This window comes from Procambarus clarkii, chromosome 48, assembly GCF_040958095.1.
Source record: "Procambarus clarkii isolate CNS0578487 chromosome 48, FALCON_Pclarkii_2.0, whole genome shotgun sequence".
Taxonomy (NCBI): Eukaryota; Metazoa; Arthropoda; class Malacostraca; order Decapoda; family Cambaridae; genus Procambarus; species Procambarus clarkii.
Genome location: NC_091197.1, coordinates 36,641,525 through 36,662,471, shown reverse-complemented (window position 1 = coordinate 36,662,471; position 20,947 = coordinate 36,641,525). Strand labels below are relative to the sequence as shown.

Sequence of the window (20,947 nt, the reverse complement as noted above, 5' to 3'; positions counted from 1 at the left end):
TGTAATATCGTAAATAACCGATGACGGCAAGTGCCGCAGAATGGAAGAAATTAAGAAAGCAACGCCAAACCATAATAATTTATATTTTAATAAAATAATACTGGAATGACAGTAACGATACGGAATAATATTAATACTACCATATAGCCCAGCAAATAAAGGGAAGATAATAGTATTAACGTAGGCCCTGGGCGGCTGCATCCCGGCACCGCTGCGTGCGTTGAATGGTGATCAGAGGAATATCCGGCTCGGATATATAAGGCTGCGAAAAAAGTCGGGGGGGAGGGGACCCCACCCAACTAAGGGGGGGGGGACCCCACCCGAATGCACTGCAACTAGCGTATCCTAGCTGAAATTAACTTAATGGCACAGAGGCAAAGCAATAGATTAATACAAATCCTAATTGAAAGTCCCTTAATATAACAAATTGAACGTGAAACTTAAGCAAAGTGTAAATTGTGGGAAAAATTTTTCGTAATAAATACAAATCATAATTGCGAGTCCAACCATAGCAAATTTAACAGATAAGCAGACGTAGGAGGAACCAAGGGGACGTTTCCCACAGGCGGGCCCGCACGGCTGGGGGGGGGGGCGGAAATGACCTATAGGGCCGAAGAGAAGATAACGTCGCCGAGGCGCGCTGGACGGCACACAACCCGGTCTGAGAAAGGACATAGGCCCAAAAGCGAGAGGAGACAATCGTAGAATGGGATGGAGGAATGCGGAAGTAAGCGGGCGAGACCGAGTAAACAGGGAACCAGGGAGGGGGGGGGGGCAACCGATAAGCCGCGGCTCGCGCACCGCTGGCCATACCTAGACATACCTAGACAGGAAGGGGAGAAGCATAAAAGTAACCCAGCAAAAGACTAGTAATTAGTAATTAGTAAATCTGCAAATAGCACATCCTGGCTGACTTTACTTAATAATTTGCTTAGTAACTCTGCAAATAGCACATCCTGGCTGACTTTACTTAATAATTTACTTAGTAACTCTGCAAATAGCACATCCGGGCTGACTTGACTTAATAATTTACTTAGTAAGGCTGCAAATAGCACATCCTGGCTGACTTTACGTAATAATTTACTTAGTAACTCTGCAAATAGCACATCCTGGCTGACTTTACTTAATTTACTTAGGAACTCTGCAAATAGCACATCCTGTCTGACTCTACCTAATAATTACTTAGTAACTCTGCAAATAGCACATCCTGGCTGACTTTACTTAATAATTTAATTAGTAACTCTGCAAATAGCACATCCTGGCTGACTTACTTAATGACGTAAGGCAAGGAAAAATGAACAACCATACTGAACACAGCAACGCAACAATAAACATGCGACATGAGCAAAGCATCAACTGTCGGAGTAAAATAAGGTAGGCTGTTTGGGAAAAGGAATCCGTGGTAATCTGAAAGCAGGAGGCATGTTAGTGCTGAAATGTAGAACGTAATTAAGAGGAAGGGCAAGGCATGTCGCGAGATGTCTGCCAGTACAAAATAAGAAACTTTCCAATAAAATCAGTAAAAAACTTAATTTACATTGTCTTAGGAAGGCAAAGAAACGGGATATCATTAAATATACGACGTTCCCGACGACGCTTCGACGCCGCCATCTGCTGGAGTGTACCGTGCCCCAGGCAACGTGGGGGCCACCCCCCTGTCCAGGTCACCTGAATAGGGGCAAGGCATGGCACGTGATATCTGCAGGTACAAAATAAGGGTATACAATCGGCGTGCATATATAACCATTTTTACAATAAGAGAACGGAGGTGAAGCATAACATAAATATAACCAAATAAGTAACGTGAATAGACTGCAAGAGCCAAGCGTAAATACTGTAACCACTGAGGAAACCAAACTGCAAAGCTAAGCATAAACTACTGTAACTACCGATGAAACTAGGCAAAAATGCAGGGCCAGGAGACGTGAAGCTAAAATAAGGGCCCGCGAATACTGCAAATAGCACATCCTGTCTGACTTTACTTAATAAATCTTAGGAACTCTGCAAATAGCCCATCCTGGCTGACTTAACTTAATAATTTACTTAGTAACTCTGCAACTAGCACTGCCTGTCTGACTTTACTTAATAAATTACTTCGCAACACCGAAGGCAAGGCGAACTAGGAGACCTTACAGACGTAGAAGCAACAAGCGTAGCTGAACGACGGAGGAACCGGGGGAAGAACATAGCTAACAGCGAGACTAGGCGTAAACGAGAAGAAAAGAAAGGGGAACCCAACAAGAGCAGGGCCGGAGGCATAAAGCAAGAGGCGAGGGCCACAACTGCACCTCGCGCATCCTGGCTGCCTAGAAGCCACAGCGAAGGAAAGGGGACTACTAACTGAAGACACTGCCAAGGAAACAAAGGATGGCTGAGACAAAGAATAACGTAAGCTAAATGTAACAAATCGCCCTATAGTAAACAAAAAATGTTTTTATAACAAACATAAAAGATGCACGACACAAGTGTAACCAAATAAGTAACAGGGATGAATAGTGGTGAATGGGACATTTCGCCCTATAATAAATAGAAACATACTTAATGACAACCATAAATGAAGCACAGCACAAATGTTAGCAAATAAATAAGATGTATTAAATTGTGGTAGGCTAAATGGTACATATCGCCCTAGAATAAATAAAACCAATTTTACATTAAGCAACGGAGGAAAGCATAACATAAATAACCATAGAAGTGACGTGAATAAACTGCAATAGCCAAGCATAAACTACTGTAACTACCTATGACTCTAGGCAAATTGCAGGGCCAGGAGACGTGAAGCAAAATAAGGGCCCGCAAAACTGCAAATAGCACAGCCTGTCTGACTTTACTTAATAATTCTAGGGACTCTGCAAAACACATCCTGTCTGACTTTACTTAATAATTCTAGGAACTCTGCAAAACACATCCTGGCTGACTTTACTTAATAATTTCTTAGTAACTCTGCAACGAGCACTGCCTGGCTGACTTCACTTAATAATTTACTTAGTAATTCTGCAAATAGCACATCCTGTCTGACTTTACTTAATGAGGAAGGCAGGGTAACATAGGCAAGCATACTGAACACAGCAACGTACAAATAAACGTGCGACAAGCAACGCATCGACTGTCGGGGTAAATTAAGGAGGCTGGTTGGGAAAGAGAGCGAGGTAACCTGGAACAGGAGGCATGTTAGCGCTGAAATGTAGAACATAATTATGAAAAGGGGGTATCATGTCACGTGGTATCTGCAAGTACAAAATAAGGGTATACAATCGGCGTGGATATATAGCCATGTTACATTAAGAGAACGGAGGAGATGCATAACATAAATATAACCAAATAAGCGACGTGAATAAACTGCAAGGGCCCAGCGAAAGTACTGTAACTACTGAGGAAACTAGGCAAAATGCAGGGCCAGGGAACGTAAAGCAAATTAAGGGCCCGCAAATACTGCAAATAGGACGTCCTGTCTGACTTTACTTAATAGATTACTTATAACTCTGCAAATAGGACATCCTGGCGACTTTACTTAATGACGTAAGACAAGGAAAAGTGAACAAGCAAACTGTGACACAGCGGACGCGAAGATTGAACGTACGACATGCACAAGGCTACGAATGCCTGAGTAAAGTTAGGCTGGGGCAAAGTGAATCCGAGGTGATCTGAAAGCAGAGGCATGTCGGTGCTGAAATGTGGAACATAAATATGAATAAGGGCAAGGCATGTCGCGAGAAGTCTGCTAGTACAAGATAAGAAACCTTCCAAATTTTTTCTCACACCAAGTGTGAGAAAGACATAATTTACAGTGTCTTAAGGAGGCAAAGAATGGGAATCATTAAATATACGACGTTCCCGACGACGCTTCGACGCCGCCATCTGCTGGAGGATACCGTGCCCCGGGCAACATGGGGGCCACCCCCCTGTCCAGGGCACGGCCCCTGGAACTGGACGCCGAGGACTTAACGAACATAACGAAGTCATCCTGGATTGCCGGCGTCAACGCCGAACCCAGGGCCTGTGGTGCGTACCCGTAGACGTAAACCTGCCATCGTCGTCGAGCTGATCTCGGGTCCTTGCTCCAACGCCGGCGTCTCCCTCCGACGAAGAACAACAGACGACACAGGCGAACGGGCAGGCAGACGAACGCTGAACTTACGACGTAGGAGGAATCCCTGCTACACCGGACGGGCAGGGCGCTTAAGACAAACACACCAGGCTACACCGGCCAGGCGGGAGCGCCTGGGAACCAACTTGCCGGCAACACCGGCCAGACGGAGGACATGTGGGAACGGTCCTGGCTACCCCCCAGGCAAGCAGGGCACGTGCCTGAGGGCCTGGACGGCGGAAAGCTTGAAATAACACACCGGGCAACACCGGCCAGACGTACGTCTGGGGACTACATGCCGGACTTACACCGGCCGACGGACGTCTGGGGACATCTTGATCGGCGCCACTCGGGGAAGACGTACCTGGGGACTCCGGGACACCGAAGGGCCTGGGGCTAACACCCCGGGCAACACGGCCGGGCGGGACGTCAGAGGGCGACGTGCCTAGCAGAGAACACACCACACACGGCAAGGACCCCGTGGCCTACCAACCACGCTACCAACCATACTGTATAATATACAGTATACAGTTATATTATACTATTATACCATTATAGTATTATATTATATATTAATACATATTATATTATACCGGCCGACGGACGTCTGGGGACAACTTGATCGGCGCCACTCTGGGGAAGACGTACTTGGGGACTCCGGGACACCGGAGGGCCTGGGGCTAACACCCCGGGCAACACGGCCGGGCGAGACGTCCGAGGGCGACGTGCCTAACAAGAGCACACCACACACGGCAAGGACCCCGTGGCCTACCAACCACGCGCTGCCACACGGCATGCTCAGGGCCTAGACGAAAAGGGGGAGGGGGGGGGGGGCCGCACACAGGGGCGGCCGTACGGGCGCAAGGCAGCCCGAGCCCCGACATGGGAAGCCGTGGCGCAAAGCCACGTGGATTAGCACCCAAAAGGGAACAGGAAGGGCGGGACACAGCCCAACCGTGCGCGCCACGGAACGCCGTGCCACGTGGCAGCACGACCAGGCGTGTGCCCCGTAGCAGGCCCGGGCGGAGGGCCGGACCTGGCCACGAGTCGTCGCCAGGGGCAACGCTTGTCCGCTCAGGGAGACCCGACCCCTGGGGACATCCCAGGGAAGCCGGCAGACCGGCAACAGGGAACACCCGAAGGAAAAACAGGAAGGACGCAGAAGCACGCCCTGCCGGCCAGGCACGTGACGGCCCGGCAAGGCATACATGGGCCCCAAGGCGGGGCCCGCCATAGGGCCGCCCACGCCTGGCCACGTGCCGCCGCCGCCGAGAACATGCGCCCCGGGCGTAGGACCGAACCTGGCCACAATCCGTCGCCGACGGCGACACATGTCCTCGGACAAGGCGAAACCTGGCCCCCTGGGACACCCAGGGAACCCGGCGGGCCGGCGACAGGGAGCCCCGAAGGAAAGGCGGGAAGGACGCCGAGGCACGCCCAGACGACCAGACACGTGGTCGATGGCGGCGAGGGAAGGGCCCCAAGGCAGAGCACAAAGGGCGTAGGGCCCACCACGCCAGGCCACATGGCGACGCCGGCAAGGGCACGCCTGGCCGCCGACGGGGGGCCCCGGGCAGGGCGCGCGCCTAGCACGCCGCGCGGCGGGGCCCCTTGGACACGGACGGGCACGGCCGGACGGGGCCCCACATGAGAGGAGACCGAACGCAGGCCACTAGGGACGCGGCCCAGGGCACGCCGACCCTAAGCCAGCCACGCGACCAGCACGGCACGGGGGCGCCCGGCACAGGCCCAAGGAGGGCGCCCCAGCTCTCCGGGAGCAACAGCAGAGAGCCCGAAGGACTAACTAAGGCGGCACACACGTACCGCGAGGGGAAGGCGCTTGGCACACGCCGCACTGGGGAGACCTGACTAGGGTTGAACAGAAAACCTCACCTTGGGTTTAGCAGTGTAGGGCAGGAGGGCCCTGCCGGAACAGTCTGGGGTGTCGAGGGCCCCAGGATGTCCGTGAGAGAGAGGTCAGGTACCGAGGCAGCTGGCGTGTTGTCCATCTCGTGCGAAGTCGGGCGGCCGGGGAGCGGTTGCGAGGGCAGCGGCGAGGGCAGGCGGAGTGAGGGCAGAGCCCCAGTGTGCGCCCGTATTTATAGGGCCCCAAACTGCCCGCGCAACGCCGCGGGACGCGCTGCGCAATTGTTTCCTTCTCCCCCGCCAGAAACATCCCCGCTTGCATCAAGCAAGCAGTGACCATATTTCAAAGTGATTCCAACTAGTGTAGAAAATGATGAAGTGCAAAGTTGTGCAAAAGAAAAAGAAAAAATAAGTTATAACTCAATAAACAATTCATCAAGGGATGTTCTTATATTTGGGGACTCTCGTCCTAAACGTCATGTTAAACGCCCTACACGATTTGATGATTAATTGTGTTCCTATGTAATGAAAAGTATTTACTTGTTATGCTGAACTAAATTTAATATTGTTTGAATAATGCAGATCTCTCATTCAATATTTTGTAACTTTGTATTACAGTTTCTTTCATGTTTGTTTAACATTGCATATGTATTTTTAACATTGAAATCCTTTGTGGTAAAGATTAAGTTGTTTAAATTCTTTGTGTGCTTAATTAATGTTAAATGTATGCAATATCTTTTGATGTGTTAGTAACTTACTTTGTGTCAATAACTTTGCTTTGTGCTACAAGCATGGTAGACATCCTGTATTCATTCTTTTTAAAGAAAAGGAGGGATGTCATGTTCACAGAAAACGGTACCATCCGTTTTCTATGTGCTGCGGCTCAGACGCCAAGGGAAAGTAAACAGAGAGCGTACAGGACGCTACCAGCTTGGAAGCAGCTAGTCATGTAATCGTTTATAAGTACTAAAGTCAGTAACCAAGCCATGACTTTATATCAACCCTACAACCAAGACTTCCTCAGCAACACACAAACACCACAGGGCATACGCACTAGGGGACACAGGTGGAAACTGAGTGCCCAAATGATCCACAGAGATATTAGAAAGAACCTTTTTAGTGTCAGAGTGGTTGACAAATGGAATGCATTAGGAAGTGATGTGGTGGAGGCTAACTTCATATACAGTTTCAAGTGTAGATATGATAGAGCCCAATAGGCTCAGGAAGCTGTACACCTGTTGATTGACGGTTGAGAGGCGGGACCAAAGAGCCAGAGCTCAACCCCCGCAAGCACAATTAGGTGAGCAATTAGGTGAGTACTGCCGTAGAGTGTAAATTTGCAACCGTTAATTAATTTCAATTTCCGAACACAGCTGTGATTATATTCGAAAGTGTTTAATGTTATAATACAGTGAAAGATACAATTTGTATCTTTCTGTACTTCATTTTGCCTTTCAAAACATTAAAAGTGTTCCTGTGTCTAGGGAAAGTTAACGAGAATTAGAACACAGAGCTTTTCGGCAGACAAAAAGCTGGTTCAGTAAAAAATATTTTACAGGAGCTGGAGTCGTGGATCACAGGTGCGGGATCCGCCGGAGTTATCTACTTCGCTCTGGGCTCCTTCATACGAGGGAAGAACATGCCAAGCCAGTACCGCGACCTCTTCCTCCAGGCTTTCCGCAGACTACCCCAGCGAGTCATCTGGAAGTATGAGGAAGAACTGGAGAACGTCCCCGATAACGTAATGATCAGCAATTGGCTTCCCCAGCAGGATATTCTTGGTGAGTCCAAGTACTTGTAAGTTAACGAGGAAGATAGTGTGTAGTGGAGGTCTGGAGTGTGACCCGAGCATCGTCGTGTATACTTTATAGTTATAGAAATGCATACACAATATATATGGTATAATGTTTTCTTTATTATTATTATAATCGTCACTCTATCGTCCAACCACTTGGGCTCGATGGTAGAGTGACGGTCTCGCTTCATGCAGGTCGGCGTTCAGTCCCCGACCGTCCAAGTGGTTGGGCACCATTCCTCCCCTCCGTCCTATCCCAAATCCTTATCCTGACCCCTTCCAAGTGCTATATAGTCTAATGGCTTGGCGCTTCCCCCTGATAATTTCCTTCCTCCCGGGTTCAATTCCTGTAAGGACAGAAACATTGGGGCAATGATTCATTTTATCTGGTGCATCTGTTTACCTAGCAGTAAGCAGGCTAATACTGTGCCTCAGCCCACCACAGGGTGAAGGTGTTCATCACCCACGGCGGCATGTTCAGCATGCTGGAGGCCATCTACCACGCCACGCCACTCCTCGTCCTCCCCATCAGCAACGACCAGCCCCGGAATGCAATGTTCGTCACGGACGCCGGAGTGGGACTCACTCTCGTCTGGGACGCCCTCACTGTTGACATCCTCCTCCACACTCTCGCCCGCCTCATCAACCACTCAAAGTTTGTGTTGTTTGTGAGGCTTGCGTTTAGAAGTGTTGTGAAGCTTGTGTTTAGATGCATTGTGAAGCTTGTGTTGTGAAGCTTGTGTTTAGATGCATTGTGAAGCTTGTGTTGTGAAGGTTGTGTTTTGAAGCTTGTGTTTAGATGCATTGTGAAGCTTGTGTTGTGAAGGTTGTGTTTTGAAGCATTTTGAAGCTTGTGTTTAGATGCATTGTGAAGCTTGTGTTTAGAAGTGTTGTGAAGGTTGTGTTTTGAAGCATTGTGAAGCTTGTGTTTAGATGCATTGTGAAGCTTGTGTTGTGAAGCTTGTGTTTAGAAGCATTGTGAAGGTTGTGTTTAGAAGTGTTGTGAAGGTTGTGTTTAGAAGTGTTGTGAAGCTTGTGTTTAGAAGTGTATAGTAAATGTCAAAAGGATTGTTTAGTGAAAAAAATATGGAAATGTTTAGCATGTAGGAGGCTGCATTTTTGAGGTAAGAGATAAGTGAGTGCAAGAAGATGATTATGCAAGGAGGAGGGGTATCAAAGATGAATCAAATTGTATAGGTAGAGAGTAGGTAAGAAAAGGGGATAATATTAAATAGAGGGAAAAAAAAGATGTGGAGTAATAGTAATGACTTACGAAAAAGAATGGTGGTTTAGTGAATTATTGAAGAAACTTACATCCAAGTTAACTTACGTGTACATTAACTGGATGGGTCGTTAGCAGGATGTAAAAAATTTTCGCAGCACAACGTGGTGAAGTAACGGCAGCTAATAACCGTCCATCTTTGCTCACCTCACACACCAACACTCTAGCATATCAGACGCACAGCTTATACATATTTCTCAGTATAACGTGGAGGTCTCCGTCGGGGCAGTCTCTCTCTCTCTCCCCTCCCGAAGAACGACAACCAATGATAGGGTGTCTATGCCTCCTCAAACCCAAGACCCCCTCACGACTTCTGCGATAATCTGAATGGATAGCCACACCTCGCACATGATACCACTCCCTCGCTCCTCCTTTCTGTTCCATCCCACCCCCATTCTACCCCACTCCAGAAAATTGTCTGCTCTCATTCTCTGTTTTCCACGAAGCAAAACACATTTTTTGTTACTATAATCTGCATTGTCGTCAGTTAATAACGGTGATCGCTGAGATACTCCCACTTAAAACACACACACACACATTTTATATATATATATATATATATATATATATATATATATATATATATATATATATATATATATATATATATATATATATACATATATATATATATATATATATATATATATATATATATATATATATATATATATATACATATATATATATATATATATATATATATATATATGTCGTACTTAGTAGCCAGAACTCACTTCTCAGCCTACTATTCAAGGCCCGATTTGCCTAATAAGCCAAGTTTTCCTGAATTAATATATTTACTATAATTTTTTTCTTATGAAATGATAAAGCTACCCTTTTCACTATGTATGAGGTCAATTTTTTTTATTGGAGTTAAAATTAACGTAGATATATGACCGAACCTAACCAACCCTACCTAACCTAACCTAACCTATATATATAGGTAAGGTTAGGTTAGGTAGCCAAAAAAAGCTAGGTTAGGTTAGGTTAGGTAGGTTAGGTAGACGAAAAAACATTAATTCATGAAAACTTGGCTTATTAGGCAAATCGGGCCTTGCATAGTAGGCTGAGAAGTGAGTTCTGGCTACTAGGTACGACATATATATATATATATATATATATATATATATATATATATATATATATATATATATATATATATATATATATATATATATGTCGTACCTAATAGCCAGAACGCACTTCTCAGCCTACTATGCAAGGCCCGATTTGCCTAATAAACCAAGTTTTCATGAACTAATGCTTTTTCGACTACCTAACCTAACTAGCCTAACCTAACCTAACATTTTCGGCTACCTAACCTAACCTAACCTATAAAGATAGGTTAGGTTAAGTTAGGTAGGGTTGGTTAGGTTCGGTCATATATCTACGTTAATTTTAACTCCAATAAAAAAAAATGACCTCATACATAATGAAATAGGTAGCTTTATCATTTCATAAGAAAAAAATTAGAGAAAATATATTAATTCATTAAAATTTGGCTTATTAGGCAAATTTGGCCTTGCATAGTAGGCCGAGAAGTGCGTTCTGGCTACTAGGTACATATATATATATATATATATATATATATATATATATATATATATATATATATATATATATATATATATATATATATATATATATATGCGGAAAATCCACAGAGAAATATGAAATGAGGTGAACGTTTCGGCCCGCTAAAGCCTTTGTCAACACCAGACTGACTTAAGGAGAAGGGAAGGGGGAGGATATATAGGCCGACACCTGACCAACCCAACCCTAGGGAAAGAATTAACCAAAAACAGGTATAGCTTAGCTTAAAATGGTCAAAGAGGATTAAGCGGTCAGAGAATAAGGATGAAAGAATAAAGAAAAGCCTCATGAACACACAATATATGAATATACAATTATAATGAGACATTGTAAGCCTCTCTATCAGAGTTGTTTCTTAAACCGTTGTGCAATATTATAACTTAAAAATGGATCAAGTTTGTACATACCAGTACTAACATTAAGAAGATTTGGACACTGACTGATTAGAGCAGACTCAATCAAATTCCGTTCCACGAAATCCCCACAATTGGTAATGCTTTTTGCCCCATTCCAGTTAATATTGTGATCGCATAAACTCGTATGTAGATACAATGCATTAGACGTTTGGGCAGTTCTAATACTATAAGCATGTTGTGACAACCGCAATTGTAAGGACTTTCCTGTTTGTCCAAGGTACACAGAATCACAATCATTGCAGGGAATCGAATACACACAACCTGCTGTGTCAGGGGAGTTTTTTATTAAATTGGATTTGATCGTACTATTAGTGAACACCAAATTTATATTAAGTTTCTTAAAAATCAGAGACAATTTTTCAAGTCCACTCGCATAAGGTACCACCAACGAGTTAATAATTTTTGGTTTCGCCTTAGGGACGTGATTATAAAACGAACGCTTGGCTTGTACAAACGAGCAATCCAAAAACCTCTTAGGATATTGTAAACTCTTCCCAATTTCATATATTTTAGCAATCTCTTCATCAAAAAACTCAGGGCTGCAAACCCTCAAAGCTCGTAGAAACATTCCTGAAAATACTGCCTGTTTAACTTTACTATGATGATTCGAATAAAAATGAACATACGACCCCACGTTATTAGGTTTCCTATACACATTAAATTTGAACTTTCTAGTGACTCTATGAATCATAATGTCCAAAAACGGAAGAGTACCATTCTCCTCAGTCTCACAAGTGAATTTTATTGAAGGTACCAAAGAATTGAGTTCATTAAGAAAAACTATCTGGTCTTTGTTGCACGGCCATAAGCACAAAATATCATCAACATACCTAAACCAAACTACATTAGCCGGGATAATCCTGGATAAGATTTTTGTTTCAAAGAATTCCATATACAAATTGCTTAAAACTGGGGACAGGGGATTGCCCATCGCCATACCAAATGTTTGTTTGAAAAATTTTCCATTAAAACTAAAATAATTGTCTTTTATACACAATTTAATAAGTTCCAATACTTTATTGGTCTGCAAGCTCAAATTATATTTAGGCAGTTCCTCACGTAGAAATTCTAACAGATCATCAACAGGAACTTTAGTGAATAAAGAGGTCCAATCTCTAAGTAAGACCAATCCTGGAGTATGCAGCCCCAGCATGGAGCCCGTACCTTGTCAAGCACAAGACGAAGTTGGAAAAAGTCCAAAGGTATGCCACTAGACTAGTCCCAGAACTAAGAGGCATGAGTTACGAGGAAAGCTTGCGGGAAATGCACCTTACGTCCCTGGAGGACAGAAGAGTCAGGGAAGACATGATTACAACCTACAAAATCCTCAGGAGAATCGACCGGGTAACCAAGGATAAATTATTCAACACTGGTGGTACGCGAACAAGGAGACACAGGTGGAAACTGAGTACCCACATGAGCCACAGAGACGTTAGAAGGAACTTTTTCAGTGTCAGAGTAGTTAACGGATGGAATGCATTAGGCAGTGATGTGGTGGAGGCTGACTCCATACACAGTTTCAAATGTAGATATGATAGAGCCCAGTAGGCTCAGGAACCCGTACACCAGTTGATTGACAGTTGAGAGGCGGGACCAAAGAGCCAAAGCTCAACCCCCGCAAGCACAAATATATGAGTACAAATAGGTGAGTACACACACACACACACACACACACACACACACACACACACACACACACACACACACACACACACACACACACACACACACACACACACACATTCAGACACACGAATTGATAGGGTAGATACAGACAGGCTATTTAACACAAGGTGCACACGCACTAGGGGACGCAGGTGGAAACTGAGTGCCCAAATGAGCCACAGAGATATTAGAAAGACCTTTTTTAGTGTCAGAGTGGTTGACAAATGGAATGCATTAGGAAGTGATGTGGTGGAGGCTGACTCCATACACAGTTTCAAGTGTAGATATGATAGAGCCCAATAGGCTCAGGAAGCTGTACACCTGTTGATTGACGGTTGAGAGGCGGGACCAAAGAGCCAGAGCTGAACCCCCGCAAGCACAATTAGGTGATTAGGTGGGTACACACACACACACACACACAATTCCAGTTGATTGACAGTTGAGAGAGGGACCAAAGAGCCAGAGCTCAACCTGACTGGTAGGAGCTTGTGGTGTAGTTCTCTAGTTTAAGTACTATAGTGTTCTAGTACTCTCAACTGTGTAGTACCCTTGCATATACGTGGACAATCATCATTTAGTACTGTTATGAATGATTTAGCTAGATACAGTTCGTCCTCCACATTTGTAAAATCTCAAACTATTTATTGCAAACGCAATGTACACCTAGGTATGAAACTGCCTAATGATTTAAGCATCTATAGACACAAATGGATTTTCTAAAAAAAAAGTGGGTGCAGGATTTTTTTCCGATGCTGTACTCTACTCTCATTCAGCATGTTTGTGCTACTTCATATCCATTTTCTGTTAAAATTTTTACATGAACACATATTCATTTAACATACAGGATTTATGCTTTGATGACTCAACTGACTGTCAGTAAAACCTTAATATAATACGCATTATTTCCCGTGGATATTGTAATTCAAATCGCACCCACATATTTCTTATACACAGTGATAGTTCTCCAGCTTTCTCCCTTCCCTCGTTTGTCAGGTATAAAGACAACGTTTTGAAGATGTCTGCTGGACTGCGGGACCAACCCACCTCACCCAGGGACCTGGCGGTGTTCTGGACGGAGTATGTCATCCGCCACAGAGGGGCGCCCCATCTGAGGTCACCGGCGGCACAGCTTTCCTGGGTGGAGTTCCTCATGCTGGACGTCATTCTGCTTCTCCTCCTGGCCCTCTTCATATTCTACTTCATCCTACGTCGTTTCCTCAGCCTCCTCTCTCGTGACATCTCCGGTTCCGCTGGCTCTGCAAAGAAAGATTAGGGCTCATTCTATGTGCAGGGGCAGGCGCAAGTTTGACACCTTCAGAACTGAATGTATGTAAAGAGCTGTTTTGGCGTTGCCGACCAAACCACCTCTCACTCAAACTTTCCGCAGATAAAAAATCATTCCCTTAAAGTTTAGAAAAATTATTGCAACAAATATTTTCGAAGCACTCCTATACAAGGTTACTTTTTTGGCTCAATACTCAAATAATTCTTAGATAATAATAATAGTCAAATAACAAAATATACAACCTCTGAGAGGCGCTGCCCCACATACAGCCACACCACTCATACCCACCAGTGTGGCTGTGAAACACCACTCATACCCACCAGTGTGGCTGTGAAACACCACTCATACCCACCAGTGTGGCTGTGAAACACCACTCATACTCACCAGTGTGGCTGTGAAACACCACTCATACCCACCAGTGTGGCTGTGAAACACCACTCATACCCACCAGTGTGGCTGTGAAACACCACTCATACCCACCAGTGTGGCTGTGAAACACCACTCATACCCACCAGTGTGGCTGTGAAACACCACTCATACCCACCAGTGTGGCTGTGAAACACCACTCATACCCACCAGTGTGGGTGTGAAACACCACTCATACCCACCAGTGTGGGTGTGAAACACCACTCATACCCACCAGTGTGGGTGTGAAACACCACTTATACCCACCAGTGTGGTGAATGTGACTGTGAAACACCACTTATACCCACCAGTGTGGTGAATGTGACTGTGAAACACCACTTATACCCACCAGTGTGGTGAATGTGACTGTGAAACACCACTTATACCCACCAGTGTGGTGAATGTGACTGTGAAACACCACTTATACCCACCAGTGTGGTGAATGTGACTGTGAAACACCACTTATACCCACCAGTGTGGTGAATGTGACTGTGAAACACCACTTATACCCACCAGTGTGGTGAATGTGACTGTGAAACACCACTTATACCCACCAGTGTGGTGAATGTGACTGTGAAACACCACTTATACCCACCAGTGTGGTGAATGTGACTGTGAAACACCACTTATACCCACCAGTGTGGTGAATGTGACTGTGAAACACTGCTCATACCCACCAGTGTGGTGAATGTGGCTGTGAAACATTGCTCATACCCACCAGTGTGGTGAATGTGGCTGTAAAACTATATCTGATAGCTGTAATGTTCCAAGATGCTCCAGGCATTATTATCCAGCCAGCACAAAGATAATATACAACTCATCACAGAAATCCAACATATAGGAAAAGGAGCACACACAATCTAGGGCTATCAATTACCTTAAATTGGACACCAAGTCACACTGGCATAGATGGTAATGAAAAGGCAGACTCACTAGCAAAAACTGCCACTGCACTACCTGTTGTACAAGTTAAAATACCTACAAGTTTTTCACAGATTAAGGAGCAAATCAAGAAGAAAATACTCCCAACTAACAAAAGTCGCCACAGCGCCAAAGTAGCATAAAAAAGATCCACTACGATGTAGTATGAACAAGCCACTGGGGACTCTTCTTTTAATCTCTTCTCAATCTTTCTCAATCAATCTAATCTCTTCTCTTTCTTTCTCTTCTCAACCCAAGACGAATCAGACCAACTTAAGCTCCTTGATTCTGTCATCATCTCATCACAGGATTTTCCCCATGAAACTGACAGAGAAGACTGTACTGCCATCGTGATCCAGGAATTGCGTACTAAGTTGAATTATTCAATCGAAGCAAGAGACATTAAGTCAGCTTATAGAGTGGGTACCAAATCATCTGGTGCAAACAACAGAAGGATACGCGTGAAGTTGGATAGCTGCTCCCGCAAGTCAGACCTTATCACTGCTGCAGTCGCTAGGAAAGCCAAGGTTTATGTGAACGAATGTCTTACCAGATTCAGACAAAATCTCTTATTTAAACTACGTGGAATTCGCAATAGATCCACTGCTATTAAACATTGTTTTGTGCGCGATGGTAAAATAATAGCTAGGAAGACTGACTCTGGAAAAACTTATGTCATAACCACTGAGGCACACCTCACTTCTTTCCTGGATGACTGTGGGATATCAGCTGAATAACCAGAACATAATTTGTAGTCTCACATACAACCAAAGTGTACTGAAGCTCTGCCTTTCCTTTCCAAAGGTGTTTATTTTTATTTTTATTTGTTTTTTTTTATTTTTTTGTTTTTTATTTTTTTTGTTTGTCATCTTTGCCTGTTATATACTCTTAATTATTTGTTCTTAGTTAATCCCCTTGTCACTAAACCTAGGGCTTTTTATTACCCTGTTAATTAACCATTACTAAGCTAATTATCTTCAAGATCATTTTTTTATGATTATTATTTTTCTTATTATTTTTTATTTTACATTTATATTGTCAGTCTCTACTGATTTTTTGTGTTTTATTTTATGTAACTTCTGTGTCCTCCCTGGCTATCTATTGGATCTTTATTTTACTTCTAAATTGTTACTATTTTATTGTATCTGCTCTTATTCTTGTGTTTTGCTTTATCGTGTATCTTGTATCGTGATCCCTCTGCATCTCTATGCACACTGATATTGATCCTGATCAAAATCTTCTGTCTCATATCTACACCAACCAGCACATTGATCATCATTATTGTAAGTATTTCACAGCACACCAGGCTAAAAACAAACTCCAAAATAGCACCTATCTATCAGTTTATAACCAAAATGTTAGATCACTTGGTAAACATTTTGACGATTTAAATGCACTACTCACAGCACTAGGTACTAACCTATCGTTCATTATTTTAACAGAAACTTGGCTAAATAAAGACTATACCCAACTCTACAACTTAGCTGGTTATAAAGCCATTCATAACTGTAGGCCTAATAAAAAAGGTGGTGGCACAGCTATATATTACCGAGATACATTTATCTGCAACAGTGTTATTAGTGACAGAGATGACTACTGTGAATATACTTTTGCTCAGTTTACAATTAAATCCCTTAAATCCTCTTTGACTATTGGAGCCATCTATAGATTTCCCAATACTAACATAGCTTCTTTCTCAGACAACCTAAGGAATCTTATTATAAACAACAATCTCAACAAAAACCACATCATTCTGGGAGGAGACTTTAATATTGACCTGGGTCAACAAAACTGCTCTCAAGTTGACTATTTCCTTAACAGCATGAACTCCTGTATGCTAATCCCCACTATCACCAAACCTACCCGAGTCACTCAAACATCAGCCACTACCTTGGACCACATATGGACAAACATAACAGCTCCCCTTGTATCTGGTATAATCTACGACAGAACAACTGACCACTATCCTACCTTTCTCATAGCGAACATGGACATAACACCACCAAAAAGCAAGAAATTTTCATTTAGGCTACACAGTGAATCAGCTTTAGACAATCTTACAGAGGCACTTCACAATATTAACTGGGATTCTGAATTCAATAATACCCATGATATAAATTCATTAGCTAACCTCTTCCTCTCCAAAACTCTAAGCCTCTACAACCTTCATTGTCCCCTTCTTACAAAGCAAGTAACTGACAAAAGATTAAACAATCCATGGCTCACAAATGGCATTCTCAACTCAATCAACAAGAAACATGAATATGAAAAGAAAGTTAGGATTGGCCTAGTTTCAAAGGAAGTAGCTAAAAGGTACTCATCAATGCTTACCAGTATCATAAGAAAGGCAAAACTTGCATATTATGTGAATAGATTCAATGAAGCAAAAGGCAACATGAAAAACACTTGGAAAACTATCTCTAGTATCCTAGGAACTAAACAACACTCACATAATCAAATAAAACTCTACAAGGATGGGGATATACCGTCAACTGATTTAGAAATGGCAAATGAATTTAATAGTTTCTTTTCATCGGTTGGTGCTAATCTTGCCAGTAAAATCCCACAGACTCAGACACATATTAACACATATCTCTCAGGCAGCTATCCAAACTCTCTTCTCCTTTCACCAATCAGCCCGGCAGATGTTGTGTCCATCATACACTCTCTAAAAACCAAGGCAGGGAACACCAGTGAAATTCCGTCCATTGTGTACAAGAGAGCCTCCCATGCCCTTGCCCCACCCATAGCACTACTGTTCAACAAATCTATAGAGTGTCACACCTTCCCTGATATCCTCAAAAAAGCAAGAGTAACGCCAGTCCATAAAGGAGGCAATCCGGCGGACATAAACAATTATAGACCAATATCAAATCTACCCATTCTATCAAAAATATTTGAAAAAATTATTTACAAACAGCTCTATTCCTACCTCGTAAAATTCGACATACTCAGCCCCTGCCAGTTTGGCTTCCGGTCCCAAAAGAGTACCAATGATGCAATCATTAGTCTCCTTGACATTATCTACTCAGCCCTTGACAAAAATGAGTTTCCGATTGGACTCTTCATTGACCTAAGAAAAGCCTTTGATACTGTTAATCACAACTACCTCTTATTTAAACTCCAGCATTATGGAATCCGAGGCCTTGCCCTTGACTACATCCGATCCTATCTTAGTGACAGACACCAATATATAACCATCAATGATACAACTTATTCCACTCTACCAATTACCGTTGGAGTGCCACAGGGCAGCATCTTAGGACCTCTTCTATTTCTTATATATATAAACGATCTGCCTAATGTCTCTAATATTCTCAAACCTATATTGTTTGCTGACGATACTACCCTTATCTACTCAAACCTCAACCCACATACACTAAATAATGTTGTGAATAATGAATTAAAAAAAGTCCACTTATGGATGTCAACGAACAAACTAACATTAAACATCGAAAAGACTTACTACATCTTATTTGGAAGCAAATCATCAAATGCAATTCAGCTACAGATAGACAACATTAACATCAGTAATAAAAATGATGGCAAGTTTCTTGGCCTATTCCTAGACAAGAGACTCAACTTCAGCACCCACATTCAACACATAACTAAGAAAGTCTCTAAGACAGTTGGTATACTCTCCAAAATCAGATATTATGTTCCTAACTCTGCTCTCCTCTCACTATATTATGCACTAATCTACCCCTATCTTAATTATGGTATCTGTGCATGGGGGTCTACCACTGCAAACCACCTTAAGCCCATCATCACACAGCAAAAATCTGCTATCAGAATAATAACTAACTCTGCTTTCAGACAACACTCAGCTCCCTTGTTTAAATCTCTAAACTTGCTAAATATTAACTCCCTCCACACATTCTCTTGTGTCAACTACATTTACAAAACCCTGTTCTTAAATGCAAACCATGATCTGAAACTCTCCCTGGACAGATGTAATAGGACCCATTATCACCACACCAGAAATAAATATCTCTTTGATATCCCCAGGGTCAAACTTAATCTGTGTAAACACTCTATGCAAATTAAGGGACCTAGTCTATGGAACTCACTCCCTAGTGAATTGAAAAACTGTAAAACTTTTGCCTTATTTAAAAGCAAAACCAAAAAGTACCTAACTTCATCTATTTAGTTTCCTACACTGAGCTTTAAATTTGCTCTGTACCTAGTGGTACCCAATCTCCTAATTTTTATGTAATATCAAACAACCTTATCATTGTGTTCATTGCTGTCTTCTTTTATGTGCTAGCCATATGCTGTATTGTGACTACCAATTTTTGTCAACTACCATTCAAGCTGTCATTGCAATCAATCTTATATTGTTTCTGCTGTATTGTGCCTACCAATTTGTTGTCAACTACCATTTTAAGCTGTCATTGCAATCAATCATAGCTACCTATGTGCTTTAATATACTGTACCTATAATTTTCTCTCATCTTTTTTTTTTTCATTCCATGTAATCTGTTATCATTTTTTTGTCTATAAATTTTGCAAGTATTTACCTCCTTAAAATTTTCTTAGATTAAGGACCTGCCCGAAACGCTGCGCGTGCTAGTGGCTTTACAAGACTGTAATTACCATAATTGTATCCTCACATTCCTTATGTACATTCTTGTATATGCATAAATAAATAAATAAATAAATAAATAAATAAATCCTGGCAAAAAGATTTCGAAAGACATTTCAGAAGACATACATAGACTCAGACTTGGTTAAAGTGCTGCTGGGGGTAATAAACCCAATATTTAAAGAGTGTCATATGTGTGGAACAGATGTAGAGGCACCACTATTGCATTACATACTGGTATGTGAAGCAACTGAAACCTTGTGCATTAAACTTAACATTAATCCAACGACAGCAGCTGCATTAGATGCAAAATCCACAGCTTTTCTAACACTGATTAGAAAAGCAGTTGAAGAATGGAACATACTAGTACTGTGCATCTATATCCAACACCAAGATAATGTTATTAAAACAAGACCAAAACCAGTGCGCTACAACAGAACCGGAAAAGAAACGGGAGAAAAGGAGGAAACCCCACCTCTATTAAAATATTTTACCCAAATATCACAGTAACAAAGTAATCGCGAAAAACCAAACTCAATTACGTGCTCACTATAGCCCATGCTACATAGACATTTGAGTAGCTAAATCAAAAGTAACAGCAACAACATTCAGAGATTCGTTCAGCTGAAGTCAGTCACGTGTCTCTTAACTTTTGTCTTGTTGTGGCCAACCTGACGATGGCCGCCTTGTCCTGGCCATGTGTCCCCCATGGTTGCTGCTTTCATATTTGATCTGGCTTAATTCACAATATCTATTGTCACTCATTACTATTGTATTTTTGTTTATAAATTAAAATAATTATTGAACGGTTATTATATGTATGACTGGATTATTATTATTATTAATATTATTATTATTATTATTATTATTATTATTATTATTATTGTTATTATTATTATTAATATTATTATTATAATTATTGATATTATTATTATTATTATTATTATTATTAAAGTGTGTCAGTCACAAAATATAACTATTCATGGGAATGTCCTTCACTCTACATCTTTAAATTTCTAACAAACTAGATTGCAAAGGCAAATA

At 42.5% G+C, this 20,947-nt stretch overlaps 1 protein-coding gene across 1 annotated transcript in view; it reads left to right on the top strand.

The window, feature by feature from the left end:
- Positions 1-14,129, top strand: part of LOC123764888 (UDP-glucosyltransferase 2) — a 58,368-nt gene extending 44,239 nt beyond the window's left edge. Inside the window, exons 5-7 of the mRNA XM_045753084.2 lie at positions 7,512-7,734; positions 8,184-8,403; positions 13,701-14,129. Coding sequence (XP_045609040.2) covers positions 7,512-7,734; positions 8,184-8,403; positions 13,701-13,980 — 723 coding nt within the window. The 3' untranslated portion in view covers positions 13,981-14,129. The remainder of the gene's footprint in view (positions 1-7,511; positions 7,735-8,183; positions 8,404-13,700) is intronic.
- Positions 14,130-20,947: the final 6,818 nt, after the last annotated feature.